This window comes from Elgaria multicarinata, chromosome 4, assembly GCF_023053635.1.
Source record: "Elgaria multicarinata webbii isolate HBS135686 ecotype San Diego chromosome 4, rElgMul1.1.pri, whole genome shotgun sequence".
In the NCBI taxonomy this organism is placed as follows: Eukaryota; Metazoa; Chordata; class Lepidosauria; order Squamata; family Anguidae; genus Elgaria; species Elgaria multicarinata.
In genome coordinates, this window is record NC_086174.1 from 25,589,081 (window position 1) to 25,602,813 (window position 13,733).

The 13,733-nt window shown below is 39.5% G+C and overlaps 1 protein-coding gene across 1 annotated transcript in view; it reads right to left on the reverse strand.

Moving 5' to 3' along the window:
- CAMKMT (calmodulin-lysine N-methyltransferase) overlaps window positions 1–13,733 on the reverse strand; it is a 288,183-nt gene that overhangs the window by 3,277 nt on the left and 271,173 nt on the right. Inside the window, exons 9-10 of the mRNA XM_063123984.1 lie at window positions 11,296–11,359; window positions 6,958–7,089 (exon numbers count right to left, since the gene is read on the reverse strand). Of these exons, the coding sequence (XP_062980054.1) occupies window positions 6,958–7,089; window positions 11,296–11,359 (196 nt within the window). The remainder of the gene's footprint in view (window positions 1–6,957; window positions 7,090–11,295; window positions 11,360–13,733) is intronic.

Below are 13,733 nucleotides of genomic sequence, written 5' to 3' on the forward strand. Positions count from 1 at the left end.
CAGAAAGATGAAGAAAGAAAAATTAAAAGGTGTTCCTGTTTCCCATTCAACTCTTCCCTCTTCTGTGATATGAGTTACAAATCCTAGATGGCTTGGGGTATAATAATTATTACTGCTATATAAGCATGGGTATTTCCCAAATCCTGTTCTCTAACTCTTAATAAGCTACCATCTAAGAACAAGCCACCATTTTTCTATATCAGAGAGCCTTACATTTATTTAAATTCTCATCCATATTACTAAGAAACTATACTTGGCTTTCCCACATCTTTAACTTTAGCACAGATAGTTTTCTCTGACTCATTGGCTTTACAGTAATCTGGCAGTAGTTTTGGGTGGTAAAATGGATATTCGGCTTGGTGATTGAATAACTCTTTTTCTGCAGTCAAGACGTTTTACTTCAAAATCACAAAAAGTGCTCTGGCATCTTCGATATTAACTGATTTATTGTGGCATGAACTTCCATGGGACACTTGCCAAAATAAACCCATTACACTTGAAGGACCAAAAACCCTTTTTTGAATGTTAATTTTGAAAAATTATCTTTTATAGAGGGGGGGGAAGTGGATAGAAACATTTTCAGTCAGCTTTCTCCAGGTGCATTTTGTAGTTCGTTTACTGGGATGCAAACTAATAGGCAGCAAATGTGTACAGAAATTACTGGAGAAAATTATCTCCTTGAGGAATAAACTTTGAATGAACATTCCTATTGCACATAATCCTTCACCCTGATGTGGTTTAGGTCAGCAACCTCACTAACCTACAGCCAGAAATAATATATTGCAAACCCTCTAAAGTAAACCCATAAGAAAAAATGCTCTTGTTTAGGGATGTGGCAGTTCGGATATGCCCCCACACCTCTTTTAACCTGAATTCTCTAGTGACCTCTGGTGGCAAGCACACAGTATCCATTACACTGTTTTAAGTACAATCCAGACCCAGCTACACCATTCCAGATTAGCAGGGGGATGTTAAACAAATAAAGAAATGCCATAAAGCCATGTATTACTGCAACCTGTTATCCAGCCATAAGTGCATCGGAAACATAACATTATTGTACTTGTATATGCATACAGACCCATTTGCAAACAGTGCATATGTTCCAGTCTGGAATATTATGCAGAGTGTTATTGCGCCCATCATGGTTGCACTTCTGAGCCCAATTAATGATTGTAATTTTATGAAATGAAAAAAACCCTCATAAACCTGCCTTTTGAAACCCACGAACAACTAAAAGCAAATTGTGAATAAAACAATTTTTCAATTTTGCAGGCAAGAGAAAGAGTGTGTGTGTGTGGTGGTAGGGCGGGGGGGGGGGGGAGAAGAGCGAGAGAGGCCTGTGAGGACTGAAATAAATTATATGGCTGCTCTTAGTAGCATTATGCTTTACCTCCTAATTGGATGTAACACACTCAGACCCACGGGGTGAACAGCAGCAGCGGGAGAGGAATTCATACTGTTTACCCTTTACAGTAGCCACAATTATCAACAGCACACCATACAGATTATAAGCACCAGCCACTCATAATGTGGCATTTCAAATAGATAAGGAGAAAGGCAATATGACCATTCTTTTGACATCACATCCAGAGCTCATAATCGTGCTTATGCTTTTGTTTTTAAAACCACCTCTATTTTGCTTTTTATTATTATTAATTATTATTAATACTAATAAAGCACGAGTCAATATTATACAAATATTTATATTTTTATTACTTATTTCAAAAGGCAGAAAGTACTATTTATGCTTTAGTGAAACATATACCATTGACCCAACGGGAAAGTATATTTCAACATATATTTGCAAAGGAACGTAAATCAGATCTGCTACTGCTTATTTGTTTATTTTTAATAGAATATCAATTATGGACTCAATATTCTAAAGGTGGGTGTGAGAGTGATCTCCGATAGAAAAGGATGAACCTGCCCATTGCACTGTTCTATATAAAAAAGAAAAAAAAGAAACAGTCTTTACCACAACATACATACATGTGTGTGTACACACACACATTTAAAAAATATCCCTACCTTCTGCTGTTTTGGCTCCTGAACAGGCCGATTCCGTGATGTGAGTACAATTTTAAACAAAAGAACTGGCATAAAGTGTAGGAAGGCCCAGTTTTGATTACAGGCTTGTTTTTTAACGGAAATAAAATTTCACAGCTAACAATGAGAGGTGAAAAGTTTAAGAGGCAAAGCTGTTCCTCCTGATCACTGACTGTTAATCAGCTTCATGGGTGGCTGCCTGAATCTGTAGGTTTTTTTTTTTTTCTGGTTACTTGCACTACTGCCAAGATTGTAACTAATTTTTCCCCCTGTTGTAGGAGGAGGGGTGAACAACTCCCCATAGAAGGCAGCTGTGTATGAGTGACATGAAGCACTAATGCAGAGGGCAAAATTAAAATTCATGAATCTCTTCACAACCATTTGTGTAACAAGATTAAGACGGGACAGCAGAAAATAGCTGCATTATCAGGCTTCTTACAGTTCTCCAGCTGGTTACGCTCTATTCCAAAACAGTAGGGATAAGAGGATAACATGAAGCCAAAAGGAAAACGCCTCTCCTTCATTTGGGAGCAAACTCATCGTAGGGAAAGATGAGGTTTGGGAAGGGACATACAACAAGAAAAGAAAAAAAAAGAGATTCCTTCTCAACATGCAAATTTTTAACTGTGGGGTTTACAATTGTGTGCAAAAAAAAAAGAAAGGGGGAAAAAAGGTCCCAGTGAAACACACTAGTGCTACAATGGTCACTTTTTAAAACTAGACGATCAGGTTTCCTTGTGCAAGGGGGAGAAAAAGAAAATTCCTAAAGGCGAGAATAGTAGCCTCAGCAGCAATTTAGGGAAATATTAGATAACAAAGTAGCGTCATCCAGAATGTCTGGATTTGAATTTGGCGGGGGTGGAGAAGGAATGCCCTTTAACTTTTCACAGCCAAAAACACAGACTTGCAACATCCCAATTTTCATCCAAAGTTTCTCTGCCTGTGTTCCCTTATTGCACATTGCTGAAGGATGTACGTCATTTGCTTTGTGGCATTTTCATTTACTCCTGGAAGTTCCTGTGTACTGCTGTTCTGAAGGTGATGGTTCTTTTAGCTAAATACGTTTTTAAAACATAGTTGACTTATTATACATCATCAAAAGTTCAGAACAGCTTCTAGCAGCTGCAATATGTGAAAAAGCAGGCTGTGCGGATTCAGGCTGCAATTCTAAACCCACAGACATGGGAGTAAGCCAGTGGGAATTACGACTGAGCAGACATGTACAGGAGTGTTCATGAGCAATCATTGGCACACCACTGCAAAATGTATCTACCAACCCATTCAGATATTCCTTGGGGAGGGAACAGAACCTTTGAAAAAATGACAATACTATCAACTCATACCAACAAAATTTCAACATACCCCAGAGGAAAATTAGGGAGAAATCTGGGGTACTCATTGACGGAGGACAGGGCCCAAAACACAGGATCTGCTCCAAGTGAATCAGGACAGATTGAATGTTAGTCTTCCAGATTTCCAAACATAGCCTGAAGCCATTCAGTTACAGACAATGAATGCATCTCTGTCCTTAGAGTTCGTAATCCAAATCTAATTTACCCAAGTTGCTCAATAGGCAAACAAAGAGTCACACTGAGCCACTTTTTTATGTCTTCCTCTACTGCCATTGCTTCTCTGGTGTTCCCTGTGCAGCTAAGTGCCATTTCTATACTACTACCTTCATATGATTTGCTGGAGAGTGAAGATACCTGGGAACTGATGTAGCTGTGATAGGTCATCAAAGTTTCTTCCTACCGCAGGCAAGCACAACTTGTGATGAACCAAGCAAACTGAGGCACATTGCCAGCCATATAATGTATGCTGCCAGGGGCCTGTCAAGCTTCCCCTCCTAATATTTGCTTTCTCAGACAGGTAGCAACGCTGTTGATCAAGTCCCCAGTGGGCTTGCCACACTTGACTGGTGGGTTGTGTTCAGCTTTGTGTGTTACAGGTTGTGTGGGCCCACCTGATGGTCTTCGTCGTCGTCGTCCCCCCAGCACAAAAGGGGATGCATGTTTCCAGGGGAACCTGTTTTTCACCTCATTCACAATTGGCTTCTGATGTTGTTTCTTGCATAATTGTGCAAGGTAGGGTTATTCCAAAGGATGGTGGAGGGAAAAACCACCCATGTCTCTGGGCCTTTCCCAATTATTTTGTCCTAATCCCAAGACATGGAGATGGTCAAAGGCAAATGAAATACAGGCAACAGAAAGCAGAATGGATTACTTGGTGTCTAGTAATTTTTATGTATTATAAAAAATACATAAAAATAAAATAAAAACAAAACTATGTCAAAACACTGAAACAACATTAAAACCACTGCAGTGTCTGTGTTCATACATGTTGTATGAAACTTCATACAGTTCATCTGCTTTTGCACTGGATTGCATAGAGCTGGAATATGCTTCAAAATAGGGAGATGGGCTTGGCAAATCTTTCCAACAGGCTTAATTCAACAGAAAATACCTCTTGAGTCTTTAACATGGGCCAGCACTTAGCCAGAAGCTAAATGTGTGGTGAAGGAAGAGAAACAATTGCCTTTTGCCAGGTCAGGCTGTGTGCCAGCTCCCTCTGTCTGCCCTTTGCCTTCAGGGTTGATTGACACTTGAACAGAGAGAAAAAAGAGAAGGAACCATGGCTGCAGCTCAACGTAGCAGAGGTGTGGTGATCTCCACTGCTAGTTCCCTTGAGCTCCTAGTTCCAAGGGAAGCTGCAAAGGGGAATTACCTCTTAAATAGGAAGCTGAGCACAGAAAAACATTCCCTGTACTTCCACACCCTTGAGACATGGAAACAGAAGGAATAGGATGTATATATGACAAGATCAGTAAGTAGAAGGGGAGGTAAGAGAACTGTCATGAGCCTAAAGCCCTATTTAAGCAGGAAGTGTTTGAGGGGACCCTAGAGCCAAATGTTATCTGTTTAGACTGTCAGAAAACACCCTGAGTCCTTCAGAACAATAACCAAAGGGCCCTTCCACAATTATCTCTGCTTCAACCAACAATCCTGGCTGATCACCTAGGAAAAAGAGAACTCCTGTAGCCTCAGCCAATTCCTGCTTCTAAAGTATCCCTTTTAAACACAGAAACAAGATACTTGGGTAGGATCCAGACTTAGCCATACTTAGAGTAGATCCATTGAAATCCATGGGATTTAAATTAGTCTCGACTAACTTAAGTCCCATGGATTTCAGTCGATCTACTTTAAGTATGGCTAAGTTTGGATCCAACCCATGGGATAAGCAGGCACTGACTAAAGCCACACAAGGACAGTGAAGTACAACACTGATAGTTCGAACCTTAGCCCTTTTGGCTGCCAAAAAAAAGTTCTGCTGACCTGTATCAGTCTTCTAAGCTGGTAATAACATGAAAAGAGTCCTGCTAGATTAGACCAAAAGGCCATTTAGTCGACCACCCTATTTTCAACAAAGAGCCGCTAGATGCCTCCAGGAAGCCTACTAGCAACTAGTATTCAATGAAATATTGCTTCTCAACCTGGCGATTCCTTTTAGTTATTATGTCTGCCATTGATAGACATATCCTTTAGATACATCTAAGCTAGTGGCCCTCACCACATCTCATGGCAGTAGATTCCATAAATGTATTACGTGTTGTGTGAAGAAGTTCTTTCTCTTTTGTCTGTTCTGAATCTATTGCCCATCAATTTCACTGGATGAACCCAAGGTCTAGTATTACACTATCATATTTTTCCATTGCTTTCTTATAAACTAAAAATCTCATATGCTTCAGCGTTTCCTCATAGGCTTATGGGTCTTAGAACCTGGGCTACCTGCAACCATGATGGCAGCCAAATTAATGCAGCATCATAAAAACACATACTGCTAAGGCAGTTGACCATTTCAGTGCCTTCTGTCTTTTTAGTATAAGACCAGAAATCAGAGAGGAAGTTGTGAAAGCAGTTGGCACTATGGTGGCTGCCTCATACATACGCCTCTTTGTAAGGTTTAGTTTGAAATGGGACTAGATATACAACGTTGCAGAGCTGAGAATCAGAACATCTCCTGTGACCCTAGTGGGCATCATAGGCCCTGTTTATGGGTTGTGGCACATGGGACTGTTCACTGGCAGCAGGGGCAGGGATTTGGAAACTCCAGCCAACCCTTCCATAGAGTCTTCCAGGAATACAGCCATGGATAAAGGCAAAAAGAAAAGGGAAGGTGGCATCTCTGGTGGAGTCCAGTTCTCAGTGTCAGCTGTACAGTGAACTAAACCTCCCCTCAAGTAATAACTCTGACTTGAGTATGGAAAAATAAAGGACTTCCTAAAAGGTTTTCTCACTGTCCCATATAACTCTGCACCTCTAGGCAATAAAAAAGGAGAATGATAGCTTAGAAATCACACTCTGATAAGTGACTTTAACCTAAATCTTGCAGCGCCTAGATCTGATGTATAACCCTACAACTGTAAAATTCTGTATGAGATTTAGCAGTTTGAAGCTGCCAACTGACCCAGCTATAAAACAGTTAGATAAGGATTTTAAACCACGCTATGATACAATTAGATATTCACCTCCTATTTATTTCCATATATTTTGGTATTAACGGAGTTAAGAGCTCCAAGCTTTTGGCTTAGAATGTATGTGCTTGCTTGCCATAGATGTGTATGAGATGAGCTAAATTAAACATCTGAATGTTTTGAATTACGGCTTTATGAATGGACAGATTAGTTCTGAGGAAATGGTAAACAGGAGAAGCTTCTATAAAGCTCTTCTAGACATGCAAAGATAAAGGATAGTTCTTCCACGCAGAATAATCAGATACAAAAAAATAGCTATTTAGAAGCAGCATACCTAAGAGTACTTTAATCAAACATTTAGGTTACCTGCCAAAAGGACCATGATCTCTTCAAACTGCAATGCGGATTAAAGTGTTATCTAACACGAGCAGAAAACTAACCTTGGAGTGGAAGTTTGAAATGTGTTCATCATAATTTTCATGTCTTTGGATAGAGAAACCAGCTTTTTCAGCTAGATTGCAAAACTGGTTTAGAGTATTCCCTCGGAGTGGAGCAAAAACCATCGCTTTCCCCTGGAACATGAAGAAACACATTTACACATTTTCTTTTAAAATTGTAAATAAATCACCTATAGCACAAAACTTATCAAAACATCAAGATGTTTATTAAAGCACTTATTGTTTTGTAGGGAAAGTATTCACAATGGGAGGAAATGGTTCAGAATATGCAGCTCTTGTCTACAGATACTCAAAATATATGGTTTTATAAATACTTGATACTAAAAGAGATGAAATGTATTTTATTTTCCCATACAATGCTTTTGTTAAGAAAAAATCAGTTTATTACATGTATTAAATACAATAGAAGCATTATTGCTATACAAGTTGAAAGGAAAATTCAGTGATATTCATGCTTCATTTCCCTCAGATTTAGGATGGATATATACGACTGGTTGTATCCAAAGGTAACACAGGTGGAAGGCCGCTTACACAATAGGGATAACCTGCCCACTATCTCCCTACTACAACTCTTTGTAAAGTCTCTCCCTGGGATTGTGGGATGCTCAGGACACCTGGGGTCTTGTAAACTGGAGCTGGTAGGTGGCCACTTGTGAACTGACAAAAAAGAGGACATGCATCACCCAAACAGAGGACCAAAGAGGACCCCAATTGCATAACATTTGCATATGCTAGTTTGTCTGTATTGATGCAAAACTAGTGATAATTAATGGAATTTAAACAGCAACACAATACATCTCACCATAGTGTGGAAGACTGTGACCAGATGATCTAAGTGCCTGGCTCAGTTTACAGACTAGGTACTGCTGATCGCCAGCTTCAAGGCCCAACTCTTCCTTCTGGTGGTTCTTTATCTATGAAAAACTCTATAGCAGAGGTTTTCAAACTGTATTCGAAAGAACCTTGGGATTGCTCAGTTGTCAAAACTAGTAAATATCTAAATATCCAGAAATACGGCTTGCCATCACTACTGAATCTCCACTAGAGGATGCTGGGTGGCACACTCTTGGGTTATGAGAGGCAGTATTGAAGCCAACAAGCCTAGCTAGCACCCTCCATGCAGTAAGTGAACCCTAGAACATCCACCCAAATCCTCCAGAAAGACCACTGGTTCTGTGGCAGATAAAATCAATGTGGAAAGTATTATCTAAAGGTAGGATGTTTGAAAACCACTACCTTATAACAGTATTCATTTATAATAATGTTCAGTTCAATATAAAGTTACTCGTTCTGCTAAATAACGCCTGACCGCTTCCCCTGGATCTGGTTTCCAAGTTTAATTTGGCTGGTCATTCTTGTATGGGTGTATACATCAACACTGGCCTTGCCTAATGACTGGGTTCTTTGATCGCCATTATTGTTGATATTGCAAGAACAACTGGCTCCCTGTTACTGCCACTTTCCTAGGAGAATCCTATGGAAATTGATATCTAGAGATATCTGAAAAGTGAACAATGCATCTCTAGCTTCCTGGCTATTGCTCTAGAAATTGAGGCTCTGACCCAAATACCATCAGCAGACTGTCCCTGAAAGGAGTACACAGTAAACACTAGACTGTCCATTTAGGGAAATGGTGGCATTAGAAGAAACACTGCAAAAGGAGGGGGGGGAGAAAAGAAAAAAGAAAAGGAGTACAATAGCAAAATGAAACTCATTTAGGGAAAACACAAACATTAATTATCTAGGAGGAAAATGGTGAGAAACAGATTTGTACTTAAAGGACAATGCTGGAAAATCAAAATGTTTGAAAGACCTAGAGGCAACTGTGTAATATGAATTAAGCATGAGCTTACGATACAGTGTAGCTAATGCATTTTGGCTACATTCTCAAATACATGGAAAAACAACAAGTTGTAAAGCATAGAGGCCAAAATCTCATTCAAGCTAGAATTTAAATGTGAACAAAATCACTCTCTGTCGTCCTTCAGTCTGACATCATTTTTGCTCAGATAGTAGAAAGAATTGTTTGGCAAAAGGTAATCCCAAGTATTTGATACCAGAGAGGAATGCAACACTGGGATCACATTCATTCTCAAAGCACAGATCAGGACTCAAAGCAAGGATGAATGACATACTAGGAAGGCTTTAGGTGAGCTCACTGTGCAGTGTCCAATACCGGCAGTCGGCAAGCTCCAATCACCTTGCACTAGCAGGAACAACTGCTAGCATGACAGAAAGCTAGCGCTTCATAGCGCAACCCTGGAAACTAGCTCAAAATAGCACGTCCAGAATGGGACAAGGCAGTGGAGTTTCCCTCCAGGAGCTCCATGGTCTTGTACCATTTTAGAAATGCTAGCTTTGGCTAGGTTCTAGTTATGCTATGAAGTGCTAGCTTCTCATAGCACTAGAAGTCGTACCTGCTAGGGCAAGGGTAGCATAGCATTGGATTGCTCAGAAGATCTCAAGAACGTAGAGTTTCAGGGGATTTCCAAAGTCGCAGATAGGTCAAGTATAAAACTTTGCAATCCAGAGTATGTTGAAACCAAACCTCTGTCTACAATACAAACTTATATGTGTACTTCCTTCAAAGAATCCTGGGAACTGTAGCATGGCGAGTTGCTGAGGAAACAGATTAACAGTGGCCCCATTCAGAAGTCACCTTAAACCATGACTTTAATCATGGTGGTTAAGCCAGAAAGCCCGGCTGTGTTCAGAAGACACCTTAAACCTATTTTTAATTGTTGTAAACCGCCCAGAGAGCTTCGGCTGGGGGGGGCGGTATATAAATGTAATAAAATAAATAAATAAATAAGTAAATAAATAAACCATAGCTTTAGCCATGGTGGTTAAGCCAGAAAGCCTTATTCACCATGGTTAAAGCCATGTTTTAAGGTATCTTCTGAACAGAGCCCGGCTTTCTGGCTTAACCACCGTGGTTAAAGCTGTGGTTTAAGGTATCTTCTGAATGGGGCCAGTGCATGCTTACTGAGAAATAAGTCTGACTGGGTTAAATGAGATTTACTCCCAAAGAAGTGTGTATTGGATTGCATCTGTAGTGTGGATATGCCCTCAAGTGTTTCTGGGAGCAGTCATCATCATAGACAGAGAAGAGTACGTACAGAATTTCCCCAAAGAAGTGCTTGCAGGCAAAACCTGAGCTCCTACCCTGGCAATGAATTTGCTTTATGGGGAGGGGGGTGATTGTGCTTCCAATACTTCCCCCCTTGTCTCCCCTCTCCCTCAAACAAACAGACCTCTTGTGTTTGGGCTTTTCAGCTTATCCAGGTGAGTTGAATCCATGCCCATCCTGGATGGTGAAGGTCAAGTATGAGAAGCTGGGAGTGCTGATGGCTGAGATCGCCAATGCCTCTCTTCACAAAAAAACAGTGTTATTATGGCTATTCAGCCCCACCTCCAAAGACTGATTATTATTATTTTACAATGTTAAGTCATTTTTATTCTTAAAATAAAACTTAGTGCCTAGTTGTCAGGTGTGAGTAGGATGTTCTTTAAGGGTAGATAGGTTTTATTATATGTCATAGGATTAAAATTTAAATTATACATCTATTTTGATATTGGGAGATAAGTTTATTTTGGGGGATCCAAAACAAATGTATTAAGGGATTTTTTTTTGTGCACCAGGTGTTTTATTTTTATACTGAGCAGCAGCCTAAAACATTGTATTATATGTTCCCCATCCAACTGGGCATATATAGTGGCTTTCATAGATTGCCTTATTTATTGTGTCCTTCCATTTATAATATGTAAATACACAGCTTATTTCATTTTTTAAAAAGAAAGAGAGAGAGAGAGAAAGGAAAACAAAACACACAGAGTTTTAGGCTATGGATCAGTCTAAGGATTTTATTCACTTAATATAAGCAGCAATGAAAGGAATAAAAATGGTACTTTGCAATAAATAAGTACACAATGACAAAGGTTACCATTGAAGGGATTACAAATGACAGAAGCCAACATAAAAACTTTCAATATCAGAATTTTACTTTAATATGAAGACATTGTTATCAAAGGAAAATACTCAAGAAACGCTTTGATAAAAATAATCTCACACTATCTTTGAAGCGGTTTCATTTATTTTACTACCCACTGTGTTCCTTATCAGAAGGCCAAGTATAAGAAGTTTCCTAGTTTATGATTAGGAAGGAATCTGATAGATTAGAAGACTCAATTGAAGTTGGACATAATAAGTATTAAAGTATTACATGACATTAATCCTGCCATTCCATTACTCTCTCAATCATTGTGCACAGACTAATTATTCTGAAGCCCGTGTTCAGGAGAAAATAGAAACATACTTACACTGGGTTGGAGTAATCTCTTTATTGCATCCACAAGGCTAGCTCTGTACTGGTCCAGAAACAGGCTGACATTGAGAAGAGAACAGAATCCAGATTAAAAAGGGGTTTCAGTTCTAATGATACTAATGCAGATAAGTACAAGGCTAATTACATATGTTTACACATTGCTGTGAAGGAGAAATTGAGGTCTAAATTCCTTTCAGTTCATGCACTTTTAAACAAACAAAAAACAAACTCTGAAGCTTGTAACCGTTTTTGTCTGAACCTCAAGCCAGAAAGGTCAGCTGGAAACGTTTCTCTATGAAACAAGAATGAATGGTCAACGATTAGCGGCTTTTATTTAAGTAGCTGGGATATCAGAAATCAGGATTAATACAATATACAAGGGTAGCATTTCACATGCTCTTTATGGAGGACAAATGAATACCAGAACAGAACCAGCCCACCCCAATTTAGAAAGAGTTTGAGTGGATTTTCTTATTTCTAAAAAAACCCAAATGCTGTGGCAACTTTTAGCCTTCCATAAATGTTGGATATAAAATACAGTTAAAACATATTTAAAAGCAAATAAAACTTGAGGGGAGAACAACAGATAAAACCAAACACGGTAGCAGCAAAATACATTATTTTGCCAACCACCTCAAAAGCCTGGTAGAAAAAAATGTAATAGTAGTTGTTGTCATAATATTTATTGGAGGGAGGCGTTTACATTTGTCTTGATTTTAACCTTTTTAGGCAGCCATTTTTATACTGCAGGGCATCTCCACTAAAAAGACCCTGTTCCTCGAAGTTGTCATTTGGTATTAGGGTTGGAAATGTTGAGAGAGAGAGAGAGAGAGAGAGAGAGAGAGAGAGAGAGAGAAACAAAATTCCACTATAATTTACCTAAGATGTACAATGGGACTAGCAGTAGACCCCATTTTATCAACTTGCTACCAACCTGTTGTAGATGTCTTGCTAAGGCAGAACAGGTTGTTTATTCATTATGACCACCAATTTCCTGATTCCTATGATTCTACGACCAACCAGGATGCCTATCAGTGTCACTTATTAATACTGGGCCTTGAGATGCAAATATCAGTTTGCATGGAGCAGTCTTGCTGAGGGCACAAGCCACTACCTTTAGTTTCCAGAAACCTGAGCTGCATTCAGATGTATTCCAAATGCCAGCAACTATTTAGGATGTCTCATACCTCAGTGCACATAGGTACTGTACTAAACCCTAAATTGATCCCTGCTGGCCAAGATGGAAGATAGAAGACAAGTAAGATGATATAGTTCAACACAGCCACTTATTCACTGCACTAAGGCCATCTTTTACTTGCAGAACCTCAGCCCTTATTTCTGGTTAAGTGTACTATCAGCTGTAGGGAAGCTGCCATCTCCTCAAGCTCTTAGTTAACAAAGTCATGGAAATTTTGTTGACCCCACCCACCTGTAACTCCAAGTTTCGGACATGCACCACAGTTTTAAAACTGGAATGGAGGCAGTATGTTTCTTCATGTCCTGCTTGTGGGATACTCAAGGCATCTGTTCTCACTTGTTCAAGAGATGCATCAGCTGAAGAGACTGCTTTAAGAATGTCAAAATGGCTTCCCCAGTGGCTCTACAGAATCCATGAAACTCTATATATCCTCCAAGTAAAAGGTATATGGAGATTGCACCATATACATTAGGTATATATGGAAGGGCATCTGGAAGAGATATGCCAGTTAGAGGCAGGCATTCAAGAAAAAGCAGTGACTGGGAGGAGGGCAGAATATAACACTCTCCATTGAATCCCACATATCTGTAATAGTGCCTGTGAACTATTACAAGGATCTTTGAAGCATGGATACATGTTTATATTTTATAAGCTATCATGTCAAATCTTTTTATTTTGCATGTAATGTGACAGCCAAGTATCACATTTTATGGCTGGTGCTTCAGACATGATTTCCACTTGTTCACTCTTCATCGCCATTTACAGTTTTGCACAGCTTCAGTAAACAGCAAAGCTGTCATGCACTGGAACACATTTATTATTGGTGTGTGTGGGGGGGGAGAGAAGCCCTTACTTCCAGACCATCAGATTTTCATAGAAACTGAAAATAAGTGAGAAAACAAAATCTAAATGAACAATACATGATTAAAACTCGAGAAGCTCCCGTGCACAGTCTTGATGGTGCAGTTTGTCATGCATACTTAGACAATATGCAGTTGGTGCCGATTTCAGGGAGAGCTTTGCAAGCAAATCAGAAATGGGATTCACATATGCCAGTCTTGAAGCTACATCTATCAGTAAATGGATGGACTGATGCCTGAAATAAATGGGTACCTGCCATCCATACAAAAATCAATGATAGAGATCCTTTCTTCAGTAAAATCCAATTGATTATCTCTCTCCCTATCCCACCTCCATACACAAATTGATCCATGCCACACAGATGACTCTTCTTT